Raw genomic sequence first — 23,763 nt, 5'->3', positions numbered from 1 at the left:
GACTCTTAACTGATGGAAGGACTCTGTAAAATCCAGGCCTACAGAAATAAAAACCCTGGATGACGGGGCGACACCTATCTATTGTAGACAGAGGGAGAAAATGCAAACTCCACACAGAAAAGACTTATCCTTAAATTAAATCTGGGATGTTCTGCTGTTGAGCAACAGTCGGAATCACCTCACTGCCAATACCAGCTGACTGTGGGTGAAGGCAGCGTACACCCTGAACTGGTCGGCCGTCCATCACCGTGAGACAGATTCACAAACCCATGTAGAATTTACAATAACCGGTTTCAAATAAAAAATAATAGCGGTAGAAACCCCTCGAACCACTCCGTGTTGCTCCTCACCTCCTTCCTCATCAACAAAAACAAAGAAAAAAAAAATACACTGTAGAAAAACTGGACAAACATCCGCTGTGTGTAAACTTTATTCCTCGTTCTGGATGCATGACTTGTGCAGATAAAGGGAGTGCTTTGTACGCAGCTCAGATTTTTTTTTGCGCTTAAATCTAAAGCTGAGACCACAACGGGACAGAGGTCAGGGGGGGGGGGGGGGGGTCAGGGGGAGGTCAGACAGCACAGTGAACAATAACTGATCTGTCACCACTTTGAGCAGCTCTGCCTCGCAAGACTTTGCCGTTTTTATTAACCTGCTGTTTTTGCATTTTTGTCATTTTCTTACAAAAATCATTATACTTTTCAAGACTACAACAACACACTATAGACAATACATACGGTTTTCCATAATATTTGACTTCTTTGATTAGTTAGGTATTTCAATATATTTAAATTATACACTGTTTTCAGAACAATATTCATTTTTACCAGCTGGCACCAGGAAGTGAGCTCAAGTCCCCCTGCAGTTTCCAACTAGACCCCCCAAAAGTCTGCTGGAGCTTCGTCACCACATTTTGTTAGTCTGGTGAGAAAGTTTCACTTAGTTTTGGACACAACATTAGTAATACTTGATATACTCGAGTGTAACATGAAAATTGTGCTCCTGGTTGCAGCATTATAGTTTGGCGGCACATGCACAGTCTACAGCGTTTACCATTTCCTCTGCGTTCGCTATTTCTTTTGTCTTCTTGTCACAACCGTCCCGATGCTCCAGAAGTGCGACGCCGGGGGCCCAGAGAGTCGACTGACCAGATCAACCACTCAGAAAAATGCGGCTGAAAAATCTCTTGAGTTTCTGTGACGCATCCGACGAAGGCACACAGCCACACACACACACACACGCACAAGCAGACCTCATGAAACAAGTGTTCTTAGGCTGTAATACCACAAACACTCCGTACCTGTAGTGGATGGGGCAAAACAACAACAAAAAAAAGGAAACTATTGCACAATCACTGTCTTTCTAATCAGAGCACGAGACAGTTGTGAGATCAAACATGAAGAAATGAGTCCGTTTCCGTCGCCTCGGCAGAGAATGTAAGGCCTTAACAGTGCTTCAGGAGGAACGGGGCGACACCCCGTCCACTCCTCAGGAAAGTCTCTTCGTCAGTGCTGAAAGGAAAACGGAAAAACAAAGAGGAAAGGAGACTCTACGCTTAACAAAGCCTACGTGGGAACATTGCCAGGAGAGTGGTTGGGTGCAGCTAACGCTATCTTCCACATGTTGATTCTTCTAGGACTTCATGCTGTGGAACACTGGTGATGCAGGAATAAAGTCCTCATGAAAAAGGCAGAGAGAACAGCCTTGATGGACGCCGCCCTTCTAAAGTAGCTGTGGACGAGGGGGGGGGGGTTCTGTAGCAGTTTCAGTGAACTAGAGTGGAGCCTCGCTGGTAAATGATGACCCGGGGGAGAATTGGGGGGAGGTCTGTCCGTGCAGTCACTTAGCCAGCAGAGACCCAGAGCAGCATGTTAAAGTGTGGTTCAGGTCCGGGTGAGCGTGAGCAAGGGAGGGGGGCGGGGGGGGGGGGGGGGGGGGGGGGGGGGACGGGAGCTCTACATGTTGAAGCCGTAAGCGGGCTGAGCGGGAAAGCCTGCAGCAGTAGCTGGGTATCCGTAGCCGGGGTACGCTGGCTGGGGAGCCACTTGACTGGGAGAGGCAGTCAACATCAGCTGCTGGCCTGATCACAAAGAAACAGACAGTCACTCGTCACGGAAAAAAAAAACATAAAATAGACCTTTTTACCTCTTGTTGTCTAGAAAAATCAATTCATGAAAGTGTCTAAATAAACCTACCGAACACCATCGGCTGAGGCTCTGCCACCTCCTCTTCTGTTTTCCTTTGGCTTTCTGCCTCTTCCAGTTTATCCACCTGTAAACAACAACAAAAACAGCACAAATCAGACAATGCTCACGTGTGATTGAACCACGTTAACGACAGGCTGAGTTCATACATTGTAGGTATCCTGTAGAAGTGGTTTTTTTTTTCAATAATTTTATATAGGAGAACATTAAAAATTAGTCATGTTCACTGGACACCTACAATGTAGTTAACTTCAAATTTGTACAACTTTTAATCAAAAAACTTCGACCTCATTGGTTTATAACAACAGATCAAAACATCTAATGTTCTGTTTGTACTGCCACACTGCAGCTTTCCTTTTGTATCAAATAAATAAATTCCTGGTGGAAGTGCACAATACACAAATCTACGCATTCTTCACAGTGCAGCTAAGGTTATTCCAAGAGAAAGTGCCATGCAGGTCTGGTGAGAAATTCTAGTACAGCGTCTAGTACAAGGGTTAAGTCGACAAAATAAGGGTCAGTTCATCCAAATCACACAGAATCCCACTTAACCTTTTCACACCTGGCAGTGTCTCATCATGCTGATTGCTGAGCCTCCGACTGCCACTCCAATGCAACCCAGAATTACTTTACACTGCTGGAAGCATCAAAAACGACACCAAGCGACTCTGTATAATTGCCTCTTTCCAGACACAATTGTCCATGTCTGCAATCAGGAGTTCACTGACCTCAGTATTTACAGAAGTCACTGTCAGATCCAGAAAACACTCTTATGAAATCAGTCAACAGCAAGAACTGCGGATTACACAACAGCAAGGACTTTTATATCTGAAAAGGTGTAGTCGTTGCGAGCTAATTAAAGAATGAAAAGCAGAGCTCGATCCCATTTGAGTGATTATTCATGTGATGCATGTAAACTGACCCTTCAAAGGCAGAATCGTAGCAAGAATTAAGGTTAAAAGAATATTTTAACACATGTTAAGTCGAGAAGGGGCTGAAGGGTTCATGCTTGTTTCCCGATGCAAAAAATCTCCAGCCGGTTCATCACATGTTACGGCAATCATAGCTTTCACATGCATCCCACTGAAATCAGGATTTACTCTACACATCAGGGACTTGTGGGTTAGGCTTGCCAGGCACACAGCAGTTGCAGAGTTGGTTGCACCACTATCTTGTTTTTTTTCTTCCTAATAAAAGGCAAAAACTAATCAGGCAATGTGCTTAAACTGTGAAGACAGCTGAGTGCAGAGGGTTTCTGATGTAAGTGGAGATCGGCTTAAAACTGTGGTTCTGATCCATCAGTGAGGATTTGGATTGAGGCACAATTTCAAGGAATTACAAAAAAAAAAAAAAGCTTGAAAGGAAGACTGAAAAAGTTCAAAAACACGGACAAAGAATTTCACTATAAAAGCAAAATACTACACTTCAATAGTCAAAAAAATGTCTAAATTGCAGATTAAAATCACATTATGCATCCAATGTAAGTAAATAAACTTTAGATTAATGGAAGAAATAACATCAGCATACAGCCTTATGGGAGTGAAATGTGAAATAAAAAGGAGGAAGACGACTTAAGCTGGATAATTTCATTCCTTCTGTCCGGACCTGTAATTTCTGGAACAACAATCTCACTCTGTAGGAATGAATTATTAACCTGACCATAACAGAGAGTTCAAAGTGAACTCCGCAGCTTTCGAAGCCCTGCGTTAATCCAACAATTTAAAAAACTAGGACCGGTTAACCTGCAGTTAGAAAGATGGGGATGCATCCAACAAACGTAAAGACAGATTCTTTGGTTTTCAGGTTGTCCTTACTTAGCCTGAAGAGAAAATCACAGTGTGTCTAACGCGACACTATCTTATCCAGACTGTGAGAAAATGCCACTTAATATTAGATGCAGCCCCAAGAGGAAAGAGTTAGAAGGTGAGAGGTATCCATGAGGCCAGGGCAGGCTAATCCTCATCCTCAAGAAACAAGAGCGTGCGCAGGCTTTAGTTCCAGCTAACAACACGATGTGTAAAGGTCACATCTTCAGATATAATGGTAGCCTGTCCTCTTGAATTTTCGGATTTAAAACAAAGGATAACCTCCTAGTGTAGAGTACACACTGACTGTCGTAATCTGATTGATTGGGGCCATTTACTGCAGCATGTTCGCTCTAAACCTAGAGCTGTTTATACTGTGAAACAGGCCACAGACATGTCGTCTCCTAAATGATGCATTTTTCAGTGTTTAATTGAAAATTTTAATAAATATAGGTGCACAGCTTTGTGGTTGACCTCAAACAATTTTGCGCACCATTTTTACTGAATGCATATTTCTAATCTTGTGATAGCACTCAGTAGTTAGAAAAAATACTCACGTTTTAACACAACTAATGGTTTTCTTGCTCGTAAACTTGAAGCTCCAGAAATGTTTATTGACTATGTTTGATCTGTAGTGGACCAAAAGCCTGCACACACTACTACAGTTCTCTCGGACCAGGGCTAGTTGGGCCACAGTCAATCTACAGTCCATGCTAGGTTCCTACATCAGAAACCTAAGAGATGAGTTACAACATAAACAGACAGGAACACAGAGGAGAAATAAAAGAGGGCCAGAGACCGTCACCTTCGCTGCACACTCATCAACCTGGAAAAGAACCCAAAGAGATGACCTCAAGCGACCTCACACAACTGCAGGTCAGCATTTTAGGAAATCATGATGCCCAAATTATCAATACTGAGATAAAACCTTCATGTCTTAGCGTCTCTCTGTTCAACCGATTTCTATAGAGAAGCTACAGATTACCATTCACCTCTCCTTTGACAGGACAGGTGTTCACAGCGAAATAAAACAATCTAAAAGAGAAGCAAATCAAATATAACATGCAGAAACAAATACTGAATTTCAAACGTGTCAATAATTGAGCCTTCTTCTCGAGGTTCTAGAAAAACTACAACCTATCTTTAGGCACCGACCTTGGTGAGGTACTCTCTCATGACTTGGATGAAGTATGGCATGGCGAAGTCCATGATGTTGTGCCTCCAGGCCAGCTCCAGCACCACGTCGGGGTGCAGCAGGTCATAGGAGGCAAACAGGCAGGCCGCGAAGCACTCCTTCCTGTCCTCCTCCAGGAACCACTGCAGCAGCGTCTCGGCCAGCTCAGCCTCTTTAGACTCCGCAGCATACAGCATGGCATCCTGACAGGAACAGATATAGAAATACACACAGTGTAAACTATTCAACCATCATATGAAAAGATGCAATCAGTAGATCATGCTGCATATGGAGTTTATTTCCTTTCTTCTGTGATTGTTTTTCTTAACTTACCTTGTAGAGTTTGTCCTTCTTGCAGAGCTCCACACTCTGTCTCCATCGGTTGTTTCCCTTATACAGATAAGCAGCAATGCGCCTGAACTCAATCAGTTCATGTTTCTCCAACCTCTGAGCCAGGCCGATCGTGTCAAAGTTATCATAAGCGTCAATGGAGGCTCTCAGACCCTGCGGACAAGACAAGAACATCAAATTGCATTGAAGACCAGAGGAAAAAGTGCTTCAGGAGCAAACTGGAGATGAATCTCAGGAGTACGCCGCCCTCTAGTGACCAGATAAGAACCTCTGCATGGTCAAAATGTAATAACTTGCTACAACCTCATAACATGGCAAATAAACAATACATTAATTTACTTAGAAGGTATTTAACCCTGGAATGAGCTGGGATTGGATCCAGCACCCCACAATCCTGAGCCGCAGTGCAGAACGTAATAATGAATTATACTCACAGCAATGAGTATAATTCCATCTAGTTTCCAAACATAAAAATGCTGTTAAACCTCACAAAGAAACACAAAAGGTGCATCTCAGCAAGTACTTTTGATATGAAGGTGAAGGATGTAAGCTATCGTGAACATACATGAACCGTTTGGCACTTTACATGACTGGCTAAAAGGAACAGAGTCAGACACCTGGTAGTCCTCCTCCTCTGTCAGCAGGTTGTTGAGAGCTTCGTTGACCGACTTGTTGTTGTGGTTCTGGACAGACCTCAGGTACGGCTTCACCAGCTTCAGCTGGTTCACCTGCTCAGACGAAAAGCAAAACGTGGAAAACTGTGGAGGCGAGATAGAAATACCTGCCGTTTCCACAGCAAGGTAGTGGACCTCACTTTTAGTTACCTTGGTAAAGTAGGAGACGGCTCGGCTGTGGTCCAACCGAGGGGACAAGATGGTCAGCAGGTCATTCAGTAGGAGGGGTTTGTAATCCAGGTAGAATGAAAGAGATTTATAATACAACTCCACATTAGCAACCTGGAGGCGGAAAAAGAGAAAGTTAAGATTGTTAAAATGTTTGAAAAGCAAATAAACTGTTAAGAAAAAAATCCTTAAGTTTACCTTCGCGATGATGTCCTTGAAGAGCCCTTCTTTCCACGCGTCTGTTGGATGAGTCATCATCGTGATCGCGGCGTTGTCGTACTCCTCGTATTTGTCGTACAGGAAAACCAACTCTGCCCATAAATGAGACTGCTCTGCTGCACGGAGGACCTGTGAACACACACACACACACAAAAATGTTCTTTTTTAAAAGTCTGTTTGAACAATTTATTGAATTTCATGCGCTTCTTTTTCTGACTTTTCAATTTTTCTGAAGTGCTAAAGAAATTTAAGAATTCACTTTCTGAATGAAAGACTAAGATTTCCGAGGCCAAGAGAGCAGCTATGAATGGATGAATGGATGTTGAATGAATGTAAAACATTATGTTAATAGATCATTTCAAGGAAAGCGTGCTTCAGACAGAGCCACTCTACCTTGGGGATGTTGACTCGGGACCAGAAGAGCTCCAGGTGCTCCCGCATCTTCTGGGGTTTGAACTTCGAGTAGAGGATGGCGAGCTCGGTGAACATACCCATGTGAGCCCGCTCCAGGCCCAACGCGGCCTCAAGCAGAGCAATGAGCTCCTCGAAGTACCCGCGGTCCTGGTAGTAGCTGATCAAGTCCTCCAGCTCGTCGGCGTGAATCACGATGTGAAGGCCGCAGATCTGCGCCAGCCGAAACTCCTCTCCGTCAACACAGGCGAAACACACCTGGGGAACAGAGGGTCAGAACAGATTATCGTACTTGATTTTATCTGGACTACTTATGTCTAGTTGTTGTTTATAAGCTGTTTTAAACAAAAAAATTACCCTGATCTGATCAGATTTGATGCATCAAAATATATATATATCCAAATCCAACATGCTTCTGAACCTAAAGGCCATTACCTCCTTCCATGTGCGTGTGCTGTTGGCCTTCCTGGCGCTGTCCACGGCCGCCTGGTACTCTCCCAGGTGGACCAATGTGGATGCAAGTCGGGCGAAGTTGGACACGTTGTTGTACAAGAGTTTCGCCGCCTCGTACATGCCTTCCTCGTAGCACCTATCGCCCACCTGCGTCGGCAAGCAGAGAGATGAGCAGCAGGTTTCCGGCGATGAACTCTGGCCGCGTCATCAGTGCGACCTGTGAGTCTTTCTTACCTGCTGGATGTGAGCATTGTTGGGTCCACTGACGAATTCTTCCAGTTCTGCAAGACGGTTGGTTTTAGCCAAAGCGAAGATGAGCTCCGTCTCCACATACGACTCTCTGGCTTTCTTTCGAGCCATCTGGAGGAATTTCACCAAGTCCTCCCAGTTATCTAAAAAAAAACAAAACAAAAAAAAAAACAAATTGAAGCAAGGAATCAGGTCAAACAAACAGTGGTTTCTTTGGGTAGTTGTGCTGATGAGTTAAGTTTCAAAGAGAAGTCTCACTGTTTTTGCTGGCAGCGTTGACCACCTCCATGTACGCCGACGGGTCCACGGCTTTAATGTAGGAGTCAATAGCCTCCTTGACCAGGTCTCTCTGTAGCTGAGCTCTGGCTAACTGGCTCCACACCGCAGGCTCATTGCAGCGCTCGGCAAACTCGTAGGCACGATCCAAGTTCCCAATGTGCTCGATCAGTACCTGAGGGGACGACGTCACACAGTCGCAGGAGGAAAATGAGATTAAACAACAGCTTAACACCAGCAATAGAATCTGTAGCATCAAGTGCAGAAATGAAACCCCGAACCTATAGACTGGGAAGACATGTAAGATTTAAATAAAAAAAGGGGTCTGGTGATTGAATACGGATGCCTCTTTGTGCATCCATATCAAATATCAGACTAAACCTGGAGCTACACCTTAAGACAATTTGGTAACAAACACGCTTAACGATCACCGTTACCTGTATGGCTGAGGTGTTGACGTCAAACTTTTTGAAAATGGCAAATGCTTCTTCGAAAAGCTCGTTGCTGATTGCAATGTTTGCGATGTCTGGAGCATCGTAGTTGTCCAGTCTATTGATGTATTCCATCACACGAGTGCGGTCTGCTTTGATGGCTGTCAAAATAAGGAGATTCTGGAGGTTTCTGGAAAAGCACACACAAGAGACGCATTTATTTAAAATGGAAAGGAACCACACCTAAATGGCGGGGTTTGAAACCAGCAGCTCAGGAGCAATCTGCGGCTCTTTAGCACTGTTGCAATACCTGAATGAAACTGATTTATGTGTAAAAAAAACATATCTAATAATCTTATTTTATTTAAATACCTGATTCATTCAATAAAAGAGCCAAAAAAAGTAAATTAAAAATAAAACGGCATTAAAAAAAAAGTAAAATAGTAAAATGGATACAACAGCTAAAATTGTGCAAACATGGCTAAAATTGCAAAAACCAATATAATGTGAAATAATTGAAATGGCTAAAAAAGTACAACAGCTCAGATGACTAAAACTTGATAAAATGTTGACTTTTTTCAATTAAAAATTGCAGAAACTTCATGGGATGCAGTATCTGTATGGGTAATTAAACTATACAAACATAAGCTGTTTTCTTCATTTTAAAGGATAAACATATTTTGCACCTTCAGACAAATTTCATTTGCTTTTTAAAGGGTCAGAAATGGCTCTTTCTATCATAATGGAGACCTAAATGACCTAAATCATCAGTGTAGAAAAGACGCTGCGGTACCTGTGTTCGCTGAAGACGGAGTTATCCAGTACGATCTTCTCCAGCAGCTCGATCAGCTCGTTGGGCAGGTCAGCAGTCATGAAGGCCTTCACAGTGACCGACACTTCTTCTGGGTCCTGCGTCTCAGACAGTGCAGTCTGGACCACCTGAGGGGAGACGTGATGAAGGGAAAATTAATATAGAGAAACTAACTTCTGTTCGCAGTTTGCATTTCTTCCACAGTGGAGCCGGAGAGAGTCCGACCTGGTCGATGAGGGGACGCCTGAAAGGATTGTTTTCTTCCAACACATTCGCCCACAGCTCTGGATCTTTCCGTCGTACCAGATACCGAGCTTCACTCTTGAATAATGAATTCTCATTACACACCTTGAAAAGAAAAAAGGAAGGAACACCAGGTGAATAAAAGTATTTTTGCACATTTCATAAAAAAAGCTGGAGATGTTCCCCGTCCTCCACACACTTTGATGAGCTCCAGGTCACACTGTCCTCTCTCGTAGGCCACGCAGGCCAGGTGGGGATCTCTCTTCTCACAGTAGCGTCCCACCACGGCGCTGTCGTAGAACGGGTTCTCCTTCAAGAAGCGCTCGGGCGTGTTGTTGCTGTCTATGTAGATCTTGGCCAGGGCATTGTGGGTAGCTGGCTCCTCGCATCCTTCATGGATACGAGACTCCAGCCATGGCAGCAGAAGTTTCAACCTGATAAGATATCGGAAAAAGCTGTCAACTCACGTGTCTAATCAGATTATGGCATTTATATTGCAATGCACAGTCATGCCATGAGGTGGCAGTGTTGCTCATTCAGCATTGACCCTCAATTACACTAAAGCCATCTTGTATGGTATAGATTTTCAAGAGGAAACCGTCTTTACATTCATAGAACTCAGCATGTATTTTCAGCTGTGCATCCAAGCGAATTGGTACAAGTCTGACCTGTTCCTCTTCTCTACCTCCTCCACCAGCTCGTCTGTAGAAAACTGCCCTCTGACCACCATGATCAGGTTCTTGATCACATCCTCTGAACAATCCACATCCAGCAAGCCGCCTATCACCACCGGTAAACGACTGGGGTTCACCTGGACGGCAGGGAAAGAAATTCAGAATGCAGACTCAAAATCAGCAGATTTTGATTCAGGAGTATGCAGCTATGAGTAAAATATTCACAGTAATCATACCTTCTGTACGTAGATTTCAATGTATTTCTGCAGATTGTTGCGGTACAAGTAAAGCACCAAGTCATGGACGAAGTCAAAGCGATCGCACACGATGATGAGAGGCAGCTGGTCTGTGAGCTTCGCCTCCTATGAAAAAGAATAAACAAGAGATTTAGGTGTGACTCAACTATATAAACACAGTATTACTAACACTGATGAATGCATTTTTATACCTTGAGGAAGTTTTTGACCCTCTCCGGGTCGTAACAGTTGCTCTCCCTGCAGATTCTCTCCACTTCCTTGATCTGGCCGGTCTTACAGGCAGCCTGGATGTATTTAAAGTGAACATCAGGCTCCTGGCTGAAATTTACGATTGACCCGAGGAAGTAAAACAAGCCTTGAATGGAAATAACAGGAAGAGGAACAACAGAAAATTAGTATCATTGGTTATGACTTATAATTTGACCCAAGGCCTGCATGTTTGACTCCTCTGATTTACCACTTTAATTCAGAATGTGGAAGAACCACAGCACCTACCCTCGTAACTCTTGAAGGACTCGAAGAGCTCCACTAATGCCTGAGTTCCCAGCTGTTCGTGATACTTGGACGCTACCTGAACACACAGCTGCAGGTTCTGCCTGATATTCGCCGACAGCATCGCCCTCAAGCACTCCAGAGAGTCTTCCACCGACAGGGAGCCGAAGAAGTTCACCAACCACTACATGACCAAAAAAAAAAAAGTTTTGACCTACAAATGCAATTACAAGAATGGTATTCACAGGCATGGCTGCACTTCTACATGCGTACCTCAGTGTTGAGCAGATGTGTGTGCACCACTGCTCGTTTGATATCATACAGGTCGGTGTAGTGTTCCAGAGCTCTTTGCAGCAGTCCTGCTTTCTCGCACAACTGAGCAACATGAGCACGGTCATAGTGTGTAAACATCTGGTTCCCCAGGATCGCATCTGCCACCTAAAAAGACATGAACACAAAAGCAGTGTTTTACATTATCAGAGGAATTTTTTTTTTTAAATAGCAGAAAGCGGTTATTCTGCCTGAATGCTCACCTGGGGGGCATGTATGAGGTTCATCTCAAGCAAACGTGTCTGTAGATGTCCTTCTGCGGGGCGGTTGTTCTTTAAAGCGTCTAATAGGAAGGAGGTGCACTGCTGGATCAGGCTGCCCTCCATAAACACATCTACAATCTACCAGAGAGAAATAAGAAGAGCAAAGTTAGAAAACGCTTAATCTCCTAGCATCTTTGAACCATAAGTTAAGCTGGTATCCAAGCTAAAAGTCATTAAATGTCTCACGGTAAGCAGCCAGATGCTTCAATTTTACATATTTAATGACATCCATGGAGGAGAGGGGGAATCATCTTAAACATGCAAGGAGCCGTCCACATCTGAGGCTGGGACTAAGCGGGACTAAGCACAGTGATGATGTGGCTTTAAAGGAGGGAGGGGGTCACTGACTCAGTGAATTCCTGGCATTGCTGGCACATCTGGAATAACACAGATGTCGGCTCCCACACTGGGCACTTTGTGTGTCTGCGTGCATGTGTGGAGTAAACACGCGCATGAGTTGTAAAAGGTGGGAACGAGCAGGCGTGAGGCTGTGTGTTCCTCATGGGTGAGGCGGGCACGTCAGCAAACGTGTTACCTGGTTTATGTTGGCCAGCGGCTCCTCGTCCTGGACCAGCATCTGAGCGAACTGCAGCCCCTGGTCTGGATTGACACGCATCACATTCCTCAGCAAAAACACCCAGTCTGGGGTGTAGCCAACCTACAGAAGGGCAGGGGGGGGATGAAAATGTAATTTTGTCTGAAAGCTAAAAGCGGAAAAGAGGTCTGGAAGGAATCTTTCTACCTTTTTAGCATACAGTACAATCTTCTGAAACTGGCCAGTCTCTGCGAAGCACTGGATGACCTTGTTGGGGACATTGGCTCTGAGATACACACTCAGAGCCAGGGTGGGGTCGGACGCCTTCACCAAGTCTCCCAGCTCCTCCGAGCATTCCAGCTACAACACAACCACACAAACACATGCAGTTTGAAAAAAAAGAAAAGATTCAAATGTTTTGCAGGCAGCTCCCTCAACTTTCACCATTTCTTCGAGACGCTTCAGTCGACACTTGTTGACCCTGCTGATGCTCAATAAAGCAGCTCAGTCCTTCTAACCTACCTTGTCCTCCTTCAACCATTTCTCCAGAAGCTGTTTGCGGCCCTGTTGCAGGACGGGCCTGCACAGCTCCAGAGACTCGAACTTGTTGAGTTGGCCCTGGTCCAAAAGAATGCCGAAGTACTGCAAGAGCGGGGAGGCTTGACCCGGCTGGGCGGGAACACTCTGAAATTTACGAATAGTTTCTGCGGTCCGGAGGATACCCTGAGAAAAAGACACGAAGCATGAGGGGGATTTTGGCGAAGGGGAAAAAAGACAAAAAAAGAATTCAATCATTGCAGGCTGTCAAAATCATTTTAATTTAGGGGGCTGGACCAGTAAAATTATAGAAGAAAAAATAAAAATAATCCCAAATAAGTTTACCCCTTTCATTCTCTTTTTACAAAATCAGTGATAAACCTGGGATTTTTATATTTCAGAAGGTCATTATGAAATCTTCTAGCCCATGGTGACTTTGCAAACCAATGTTGGGGTAAAAAGGTGTCATTTCTCAAGCTGCACAGGCTCTGTAGCCTATAGCATGAAATAATGGTGAATATAATTTCACTAGAAAAATGATGGCCTGTTTTCACTGCAGCTTCTTGCTGTGGTCAGCAGTTCAGCTCTGGGTCTTCATGTTCTGTTTTCTAATCTTACAAAATCAGTGCGACCCACATGTACAAAATAAAAATAGTTGCTTTTATTAAATAAATAACTGCTGATTTCTTTTTTGCAGTGCCATCTTACAGGCCAGACTAAACCCTCTCTCACACTGTGTTTGGTCTCTGGACTGTATGTTTGACACTCCTGTTATTTCCAGAGACGTGGTCATTTTCGCAATGGCCCATTTGTAAGTCAGTAAGTGATACCTGTATGTCTGGTGTGAATCGGTGTGTGAAAACACTGCTCTGCTGCTGCACAGACGGCGTACCTTAGGTGCTGATGCTGCAACCTTTGCGGCCTCTGAATAACTTCCCTGGGCAAACAGAGTGTTGAATTTTCTGCCAAAAAGTTCCTCCGCTCCGGCCAAGTTTGACCTCACAGCCATCCTCAAAGCCAGATCGGGGTTCTGCAGGACGTTGGTGGCATAGTTGACAATGTTTTCCTCTTCCACACACACGGACAACACCTACAGAGAAAAAAAAAAAATTAAACTATTGGCATGAGTCACTAAAGCCAAAAAGAGAAACAGTTGCTGCTGCTCACCTGTCCCTTCTTATTGACACCGATGATTCCTGAGGTGGCCTCGTGAGGGGCAGTGACAAAGATGGTTTCTGCACTGATTCGGTTCATGTAGATACACACTCCAGACTCCAGGTCATACAGGTGAATGTAACCGTACTTTGTAATCAAATATATTACACCGTGTTTGTTGCCAATCTAACGTGAGAGACAGAGAGAGGCTTTAGGCACTGAGCAGTGACCCATATTTTGATGGGAAACATCTGAGGAATAAGGCTTGGTGGTGGTAACCTGCATCGCTACAGGAAAGTCTGTCTGGGCCTCTGGTGGGAAGAACACATCGACTGCTTTCTTAGCAAATGGCTGGTTTCCCGTAGCTGGCTGGCCAACTTCTATGATGTGTAACTGGAAGAAGAAAATCCACAAAAAAAATAATTATCACAATAAATATAAACATGAAAAAGAAAAATGGGAAATCCGTGTCCTTCCCAGAGAGGATGGAGATTTAAGGTTTGACAGAGTTCAGAGCTGCTCATTCTGAGAATAACACAGTGTGACAACATCAGGAGCGTGATTTAGTGGCCCTCACCTTTCCCCCAGCCTGTGAGCGCACGGCGAAGCAGAAGAGAGTGGAGGGCTTGGCATTTCCCTCCACTTTGAACTCCCCAAAGGCAGCAGCATGGCCTTCAATGGGTTGGGAAACTTTCCTGTCAACAGAATACAGCTGCATCGCCCCAACAACACGGTTTTGCTGCAGGACAAAGAGACAAAGGAGATTGTTGACAAGGTTGTTTGTCCATTTAATTATGGTGAAAAAACAGTCTGAAATGTTCATGTTAAGTACTTTTTTCCCCTCATTTTTTGCAAAAAAAGTTTGCAAAAAAGTATTGAGTCAAAGTCACTAACTAACTGAAACAAAAGCAGGTTTATTAACCACCAGCTACACGAAAATGTGAATTATCCCCCCCAAAAAAATAGACAAAAAAGTGGCACACATAAGAACAGAACTACATATTTGTAGGATTTAAGCCAGCTGTGTTATAAAAGGTCAGGGATAAACTAAAGGGGGACAGATAAGTGAAAAAGCACAATAATGCAAAAAAGCCCACAAATCCAAATATTTCAGAGCAAATAAATTGTATACTTGCATGAGAATGTAATGTCTTCAATATAAGTGTAGTTGCAGCATCATCCCAATGTCAGACTTCTCTGGTGTCTCTTTCAATTTTTAAAAATGCAACAACGACTCTACTATAAGCAGTCACCTAACAGGCCGGACTGGGCCCTCTAGTGTCCCGGCTTTGGCCCCTGGACTATATGTTTGACAGAGCTGACCACAATAGGAAACGTCCAGGAAATGCTCGTTCCCCATCAGAGGCACACAGCCCTGAAGGAGGTGGAAGTTTTGATTGAAAAATGTTTGTTGCATTCTCTGCAGATTGCATTTTTCTGCATAATGTCAGATGGGTAAAATCACCAGCTCATCTGTAAAGTGCTTTTGGGTGACTTGTGCCATCGGGCAACAATTTGCGCACTAAGGATCCAATCAGTATACCGCACCCATCACCCAAAAAGCGACGGACACCTCCTCCCTTATTTGTCCGTCGCTATGTTGAATCTGTCTGCAAACTTGAGATGTGAGCAGGGCGAGCATGAAGGGAGGGGCGGGGCCGCGAGATCAGCGCACTCGGAGTGAGAGAGGCCGCAAGCAGGCCAGAAATAGGGAAAAGCAGAAACTCTTAAAACTAATATTTTAACACTAAAAGTCATATTGAAAAACTGTCACACATTCTCAAACTTACTGCGCCCCACCTGCTGCTGTTCAGGTGTGATTCACTAATCATACAAATGCTGTAGGTCAAAACTGACAGTGGATATATCAACCTTTAATTCAAACAGACCAGCAAATCCAGACACCCATCAAGTCACTTGCTCTCAAAGACATGTTTTTTACCTAAACATGAGTGAATTGCGTCCATGTGTCTCCATACCTGAGCAGAAATCCCGATCAGCAGTAACCACTTCTGCTGGTCGTCAGTTCTGTAGTTTATGATCTGACATCCCACCAAGCTGGCGTGCCGGTCGAACACTTTGATCGGTTGGGAATCTCCCTCCATGCTCCAGTGATAGACGGCTGTGTCCGTCACCAAGGCAACGGTGTTGACCGATATCCACTTCCAGAACATGACCTCGTCCGTCATGGTGTGGGCCTTCATCTTACTCTTCATCTCAATGTTGAAGATCTGCAGCGTCTTGGCAGCTGGGGGTGGGCACACACACATGGCAGGACAGGAGTGAACGACGGAGTGAGACAAATACCGCTGACGTATACGAAGATCTCCAGATGAAAACGTTGGAATGGGATTACGATGGAAACAAATTTTTTTGGAGACAATTATGAGAAGTATTTGTTTAAACTTGATTGACCCAAAGTACCAGTTTCTGCTTAATGTATGTGCACTGAATTTATCATACGAATGTAAAGAATTGGTGAACTGTGTGGAAACCAAGATATTAAATAGTTCCATTTCCGACAAGTATTATGCAAGGAATGTCTGCAGTGACAATTCCATTAAGTTAATGTAGAAGCCCCTAATTTTGGCTTTTATATTAAAATAGTTTTTGACTCTGTATTATATTTATGTTCTGTTATTTTAAATTGTTGCTCAAATAAATGAAAATATACAAATTAGCGGCTATTAATGCAAACCTACAATAACTTTCTTTCTCTAATATGAACATGGCTGACATTTTTATAAACAAATATTTCCCACCTTGTGCAAATAAAATACTATTTGAAAAGCTTCACTTGATTCATCACCCATGAAAAACCAGTTGTGCAACCGCACCTCTGACTATATGAGGGAATTTCACAAAGATCGACATACTGAAGACAGATACTCAGACTACGGCTGAGCTGTAATGCCGTTTCTGCGATCTATAATATCATTGCTAGTCTACATTTGACAAGCAACAATTTAAAAGAAAAGCTCGGTGAGGTAATTCAGGTGAGTGTTGGAGCTGCTGCAGCAGCAGCTCAGACTGGAAGCAAGAAAAGATTTTAATTTTGATGAGAAATCTTTGTACACATGCATGCAAAGATACACACGGTGCTCCAACTTTATTCAGTGTGTAACATCTGATGATAGATACCACACACACAATGTCCCAGCACACAAGTCATGCTAACACATGTGTAGATCTCATAAAAGTAAAGTGAATGCCAGAGGGTTTGATGAGAGTAGAGGTGACTGGCAGGAAATTTCAGGGTAGTGAAGCTTCTGAACAGTTGATGGCATTTTAATGAATTAGTGATCAAAATAGCTCTGCATTCTTTAGATAGATATGTGGGGGAAGCTTTTATGAGAGAGACATGGCTACTTCATCATCACAAATGAGTGCCACACAGACAGAAAGAAACTCACCGTCTGAGAAATAACAGAAAGCAAGGGAGAAAAAAAAGCAAAGTGTCAATCAGGTAAGAAGGAGAGGACAAAGATAGACCAGAGGGAAAAGGGCAACTGCAGCGCATTATCCTCAGAATGACGGGGGAGGAGGGAGAGAGAGGGAGAGCATTATAGTCAAATCATCCCGATCAGCGCTCGCGGTTTTGCTCTCAGGGCCAGATTTAGTGCCAGACAATCAATTTTCACATCCAATTTAGTACATTCGGGCAATAGAAGTGAGTGCACTCCACATATTTACAGCACTGATAGAGCATTAGTCATCGCATGACCATGACGTTCTCACAGCGTTTCCAATGGACGTCTAAATCTGTGAAAACTAGAGACAAACAAACAGCACGAAGGCCATGCAGACTTCACTCTGGGAATTTAAGCTACAATAATAACCTCGGCGTTTGGGAGGAAGCCACCAATAATAAAAGCAGGCTGTTTTTTTCTCACAGCAACACAGTATTTCTCATCTATCAGCCACCGCTGTGGCTTTCTGAATGTGTTGCAATGCTGCTATATGCATCACCGGCTTACCTTTCAGGGCGATGACCTTGCTGGCGGGGTTCATGATGGCACTGTCGGCAGAGATGGGCCTCCTGATGGGATTGGTGGGGTCGGACAAGTCCACTATCACCACTTGGTTCTGCTCGCCCACCTTCTCCCTGATGCAGATGAACTTGTCCGACTCCAGGGTCAGATAGCTGAAGCCGATGTTGGCTGGGTTCACCCCCAGGTTCTGCAACTGGAAACAAAGGAAGAAAAACAATGAGAAGCATGACTCAAACCTCGGCTGAGTTTATTTTAACAGTAAAGTGGCATCCAAAACATTTAAGATTAGTGAGAAGAAATAGTTACAATACTTTGAGAAATACACAGCTTGAGATGAAAAGAACTGAAACAATATAAATTAAGAGATAAATAATGCTGGACTGCTTGTTGTCAGTTCTCAACTTTAGACTCAAAAGCCTGCCTGAGACCCTAGCCCTGCATCTGCTGCAGTGACTTTCCAAACACTCAGCACTGATGAACTGGACCAGGCACTGTTTAACATATTTTAATGCATCCCACACACTCAGCTAAACAGTGCCCTGCTCAAGGACACAACGCAAACCACTGAATTAAAAGTCAAATGGATTTTTATTTGCACGATCAGTCACATTCACGCCGCTGGTGCTCATGCACCACTGGCATCAACTTGAGGTCCAGAATCTTGACCACAGACACTTTGACACGTGGATAGCGTGCTCGAACCAATAACCTTGGAATTGGAGGATGAATCTCATCTCTGGAGGATGAGAGTCCTCACTTAAACACACACGCTTTGTAAAACTACTGAGTTCAGTTGTACTACAGCTGGAGAGACTCCTAAAACTCTGCTTTAGACTTGAAAGCAAAACAAAAAAATGTCATGGGAAAGTATAGATGGCAGCATCTGATGTTTGCCTAGCAGGAATAAAAAAATAAATAAGCAGCCAGTGGTGGATCAGAACACCGTTTTCTTATTAAAACAGCAGCAGGTCTGCTCCAGTTTTCCAGGAATGTTTTTAAAGGTCGTTTTCCAGACAGGAGGTCTGGGGGCACCGATGTTCTTCATCTCAGCAAAGCCTGGAGTTTGCTGTAAAAAGGTTTAACTACAACTAAACCACTCTGAAAACTAAGAATAAATTAGAATTAATACATTTTATTATTCAGCAGTTTGTGTTTTCTGATGAGAACAAGTCACAAAACAAAATACAAAGACTGAATTGATGTCAATTTCTGCTGTGTCAAATTCAAGCTGCAACAAACAACGCAGACTAACAAACATGAAACACCCCGGCGAGACGGCCGAACAGAGAAATGATTGTGCATGTTGTCAAACTAACTGTGAGGAGAGAGGACAGTCCAAAACATGCACTCTCCCCACTGATGACTGAACTGACTGCATTATGCAGTCTGAAGCAAGCGGAAAGGAATCCTTACGCTCATCACAAGGACTGTACTATCTCACAGTTTGCTGGCAGGGTGGGTCGACAAATCATGGCTGCTGAGCCATTTAAATCATCTGCAAAACAGGAAGGATGAAGCTCTCAGCAGTCGGGTCGGACACTGAAGCTAAAGCAAGAGGAAAAGTCCTTCATGGCGAGTGCTTTGAGTCATGAAAATAGCTCGTTGCTTGCTTGGTCGATATTAATCAGTTTCAAATGGTCTTTTACCAAGCAAGATACACATTTATTATTATACGAGGGAATATCCGTCTTGATACTTTAATATTGGCTTGAACTATGCTATAAAGCTTCTCCTCCACGTACAGCTGGTTTCTAGGACGGCTCTGAGACATACGAGACAACGGTGCCTCGAAAAGGCCACAGAAGAGAAGACCTGAGGGAGGATTGGAGCCATATGCTGCATCTCCTGAAGACTGCCAAAACTATCTCTGGGAGGAAAAGGGAGGGGAAACCACAATAAAGATGGTGGGGGCAGAGATAAGAAAGGGAGTGAAAGGCGGTCCTGACAACAGTCCGGCATCCTGCTAAAAAGCTAGACAGAATGTGAATCAGGAGAAAAGCAGTGGGAGGAAGAGAAAAAGCCAGCGTGATGTATGTATATACATGTGCTTCTTACAGTGGATGAGAGCCGGGTATGTCGGTGGACTGTAGTTCCAGTAACACAAGGCTTTGGCAATTTACAGCTCAGGGTGGGGTGACTGACTCACCGGAAGAAACCACCTCCCAGTGGAACATTCCAGACTGAAATCATACTTTGGCTTCAGCCTAATGTCTCCGACGACCCATTAACTACCTGTAGTAATGTATCACACGCCGTCATACCTCATCTTCCCGTAACAGCTGAGATCAGACATGACAAAAACAGCAGGATGTTTCAATCCAAAGGCAGCAGAATTTCATTGATGAAACGAGATCCATGAAACTGGGCTGCATGAACCGAGGTTCCTACACTTTAAATCAGCAGCTAAATACTTGGTGTTCATGAGAAGAGTACCTAAATAATAAATGGACAATTAAATGTACTCATATAGCACATTTTGCCACATCTTACCATCGAATTCACACACACACACACACACACACACACGCACACAGGCACCAAAGACAACAGCTGCCCTGGAAGTGGTTCCACATCATTGGGAGCAGTGAAGCACTTCACCAAAAAAAGAAATGACATGTATCCACTGAAATGGTGCAAAATAAACTACTGATTAACAAATCAAACCTTTTTGCTGGTACATCTAAATAAATTTGCAGGCAATGTAATTGTATTATCAAGAAAATCATCAGCAAATAAACTGGTAATGAGAATCGCTGTCTGCCTGAAATCACTTACTGCAAGTTTAACAGTTCATGACTCATTTAACATTACAGAGATGCACAATGTGAGCATTGTATTTGTGAATGACCGCTCTTCCAAAGCATCCACGATTGAGTTTCTGCGACTGAACACAGGCGTTCATCACCATCACCACCAGCCACTGCGGCCGAGGTCACAGATGTGATCTGTTCCCCTGTTCTGTCATCCGGCTTCATATCCTGATGTGATTTGCCAGACAGAAAGAGGGCCTGCTTCCCTCATCTGTGTTTCAAGACACATCCGCTGGCATCACTTCATGGGGAGAGACACGAGGACCAACAGCCGCAGAGAGGCCACAAGTCTGATTGTCCCAACGAGACAATGTTCAGGCGTCTCGGAAGTGCTGGACATTTTTTTGCAACAGTACGAAACTGCGGCACAGACGCATACACACAAAATGACTCTCACTTTGCTGCTCACATAATTAAACAGATCCCATTCATTTTGCCTTTACAACAATCAACAGAACCGAAGTGAACTGAACTCCTTCAACAAGTTCAAAGGTCCATTTAACAAGTTACAAATATGCCAGGGTTTACTCAAATCAGCACGGACCTTGCATCATTAAACATACTTATATGAAAACAACATTTATAGAGAAAAAAAGGTTGGTTTTCAGTTCAATAGCTGCAGGTGAGAACAGCTCTGAAATGAAAGCTCCATCTCTGCACTGCAAACCGAAGTAATGTTTCAAAAGAGTTTAGAGAGGAAACACTCAAGTATTTGCTGAACTTTTACGCTCTCATGCAACTCCTGGTTCAACAAGCCGGTACTTCATCAAGTGGCGAGATCCATGTTACACTCATGAACTCCCGCCCAGACTGTAGACATTGAGCTGTAAATACCAGGTCAAGATAGAAAAAAGTTAAACAACTTGAGGCCCGAAGTCCTGGTTTGCAAATTCCAAGCATTTTTCACTCTGCTGGAGCCACCTAGATTCACAGGGGGATACGACTGGGGCAGAGTGGGGATTTCACGGTAGAGGTGGAACAAAAAGCAGTCTGCTGCTTATCACTGTCTCAAGGCAAGATTTTCTGAGGAGATGCATGAAGGGAAAGGTATGCGCCGTCAGGAACACTTTGAACTAATAACCCAGACGTTGCCAGGTACAGTACTTTGATTCGTCAGTGTGCAGCAGCGCACAGCGAGTGCCGGTGAGGAGAAGAGCCCGCGAGCCCGCAAGCTCTCTTGGCCAGCACAGCTTTTGGTGGATAAAGGATCTTTGGCTGAGAAAAGTGGGGCTACTAGCCAGAGGAAGAGAGCAGAGGGGGAGAGAGGGGGTGGGGACTCTGGGCTTTTTCCCTTTTTTGTGAAAGGCCATTTCACTGCCTGGTGTTACCATAACAACAGGGCACGGACCAGGGGAGGTTCGAGGGGTGCGTCACAAAGTTTCTTTTAGGCTGCAAGACAATGAATTAAAGTCCAAAACAGGGGAACGAGGAAGCATAGTGGAATCCATTCAGCTCACCCGAGGAAGACCAGATACCTTGCTGGCTGCTTCCTCTTCTGATCACATTTAGCAGAAAAGCATTTTGGGTAACATTTTCCAACCAGGGCTGCACAATGCTGTCATGGTTGGGACTCTCACCTAATTGAATTAATGTCTGCAGTTCTGCATGGAGTTTGCATGTTCTTCCTTTCCGCCTGTCTCTGTGTTTGCCCTGCAATGAACTGGCAACCTATTCAGGTTCATGGTCAGCTGGAATCGGTCACAGCAACCAGCCCACCCTGGGCTGGACAAAGCTGGAAAGAAGATGGATGCATGCATTATCCCACCAGAGACACATGCAACTCTTAAATGCTGATCATTTCGGAAATGCAACTGGCCACTCTGCTCGAAGACACAATCAATCAATCTATTGATGCAGTAAGATGAAACTGGACGGATGGTGCACGACGCCCTTTCACCGGCGTCTACAAAGTGGGGGTATGCGGCTTCGGGGCATGACAACAACATGCTAGCAACAAAGCCGGAGAGCAAGTGCCTTTCAGGTCTCAGTTACAATGTTGCCACCAACAGCTGAGCTCAGTTGTCGCCAACACAGAAAGTGTCAAAACACCGCAGTTCGCCTGGCCGCGGGGCTGAAAATGACAGAGAGACAGAGAGAGAGAGAGAGAGAGAGAGAGAGACAGAGGGAGGGAAGCGGCGATGTATCCACACACCGGTCCGCATTGGAGCTGTGTACTATCCCACTGTTCAATTTTTACAAGTCATCATCTGCCCGGCAGGAGAGAACTAGGCCTGTAGCTATATTGAGCACCACCCTGCAGCCCTGCTTCAGATCCCTTTTAAATGCGACATGTGCGGTGTGTGCGTGTGGAGCCTGACGGGCGAGGAGTGGCGCAAAAAAGGAGGCAGCTCAACATCATTTTCGGGGGGTTTTTCCGTGTCCGCTTACCTGCAGATGTTCCTGAAACCGTATCGGTAATATCTGAGCCATGTCTGGGTGATTTCTCTGTCTGGAGAATCCGTGAGGAAGGAAAGGGGAAGGGGACAGCCGCAGGAGAGAGGGGGTCTTTTCTCCTGTGTGTGCCCAAAACGTCCCAAAAAAAAAAAAAAAAGAAAAAAAGTCAAAAAGATGGACAGTGGTAGGTAGTCTGGGTGGCCTGCGTTGGTCTCACACGAATCCAGTTACTGCTCCCATTCAGCGGCTCCTCCACGCCAGTCCTGAGTCACAAACTCCGCACCTCCGCTAAGAAAACTAGTCCACCTTAACTACTACTGAGCCAAACCTCCTCCTCGGGGGGGCTGGCGGCCCCACAGAGCCGCTCTAAAATTCACCCCTGACTTATTTTCTCTGAGGAATTCACCGAAGTGGCCGGACGATGTTGTTCTGATCTGGAACACAGATATCAATAAAAGTAGTCGGATGTGCAGCGTGTAGCCCTCCGCCGCAGCCCCCTTCCCCCTTCCTCTCCACCAACTTCGAAATCAGGGCTCGTGACATGCGCCCCACCTTTTATTCCCATTCACGCACAGTTGTACAGCCTTATTTCAAACATCTGCCCAAGCGTGGCACAAAAAAAAAAGCAAAGGGGGCGTTTTTCTTCAACCCTCCATCCTCAGGCAGGACCTCCTCAGTGTGCCTCATCATGAACATCACTCCGGTGAGCTGAGCACCAATTAAACATTATAAGAGAAAGAAATCTCTAAAAATAACTAAAATTAAAACACCATCTATTCATGTTGGTCCAGTATCTTAATGTTTGTGCTTTGTTGTGATAGAGGTGGGATTAACACTTATATTACAATGCATGCA

General features: G+C 44.4%; 1 protein-coding gene across 4 annotated transcripts; it reads right to left on the bottom strand.

Annotated features, from left to right (window-relative positions):
* Positions 1-416: 416 nt before the first annotated feature.
* cltcl1 (clathrin, heavy chain-like 1) lies at positions 417-23,267 on the bottom strand. Of its 4 annotated transcripts, XM_030103912.1 has the most exons (33): positions 22,903-23,267; positions 17,690-17,897; positions 17,126-17,128; positions 15,692-15,960; positions 14,290-14,451; positions 13,992-14,105; positions 13,725-13,898; positions 13,450-13,647; positions 12,543-12,743; positions 12,228-12,380; positions 12,021-12,143; positions 11,426-11,563; positions 11,166-11,330; positions 10,896-11,076; positions 10,592-10,755; positions 10,380-10,505; positions 10,138-10,280; positions 9,669-9,903; positions 9,452-9,574; positions 9,209-9,354; positions 8,422-8,605; positions 7,967-8,159; positions 7,694-7,851; positions 7,442-7,606; positions 6,989-7,264; positions 6,575-6,724; positions 6,359-6,490; positions 6,152-6,262; positions 5,517-5,687; positions 5,165-5,386; positions 4,809-4,835; positions 2,196-2,271; positions 417-2,080 (listed from the first exon to the last, which is right to left on the bottom strand). In XM_030103912.1, exons 1-33 carry the CDS (start codon positions 22,942-22,944, stop codon positions 1,956-1,958), a joined length of 5,058 nt encoding a protein of 1,685 aa, XP_029959772.1. In that variant the 5' UTR covers positions 22,945-23,267; the 3' UTR covers positions 417-1,955. The 4 variants fall into 4 exon arrangements, with proteins under 4 accessions (XP_029959772.1, XP_029959774.1, XP_029959775.1 ...); XM_030103914.1 differs by lacking the exon at positions 17,126-17,128; XM_030103915.1 differs by lacking the exon at positions 4,809-4,835 and having other exon boundaries at positions 22,903-23,266.
* Between the last annotated feature and the right edge of the window lie 496 nt (positions 23,268-23,763).

The sequence above is a fragment of the Salarias fasciatus genome, chromosome 12 (assembly GCF_902148845.1).
Source record: "Salarias fasciatus chromosome 12, fSalaFa1.1, whole genome shotgun sequence".
NCBI lineage: Eukaryota > Metazoa > Chordata > Actinopteri > Blenniiformes > Blenniidae > Salarias > Salarias fasciatus.
The sequence above is the reverse complement of the archived record's forward strand: the minus strand, read 5'-3'. Positions and strand labels throughout refer to the sequence as shown.

Excerpts from the sequence above, each read along its gene's own strand:
- cltcl1 (XM_030103912.1), bottom strand. The coding sequence starts at position 22,944 with ATGGCTCAGATATTACCGATACGGTTTCAGGAACATCTGCAG. Across the intron at positions 17,898-22,902 it reads GGTTTCAGGAACATCTGCAG|TTGCAGAACCTGGGGGTGAA; the intron begins GTAAGCGGACAC and ends CTTTGTTTCCAG. Across the intron at positions 14,452-15,691 it reads TGATCGGGATTTCTGCTCAG|CAAAACCGTGTTGTTGGGGC; the intron begins GTATGGAGACAC and ends TTTGTCCTGCAG.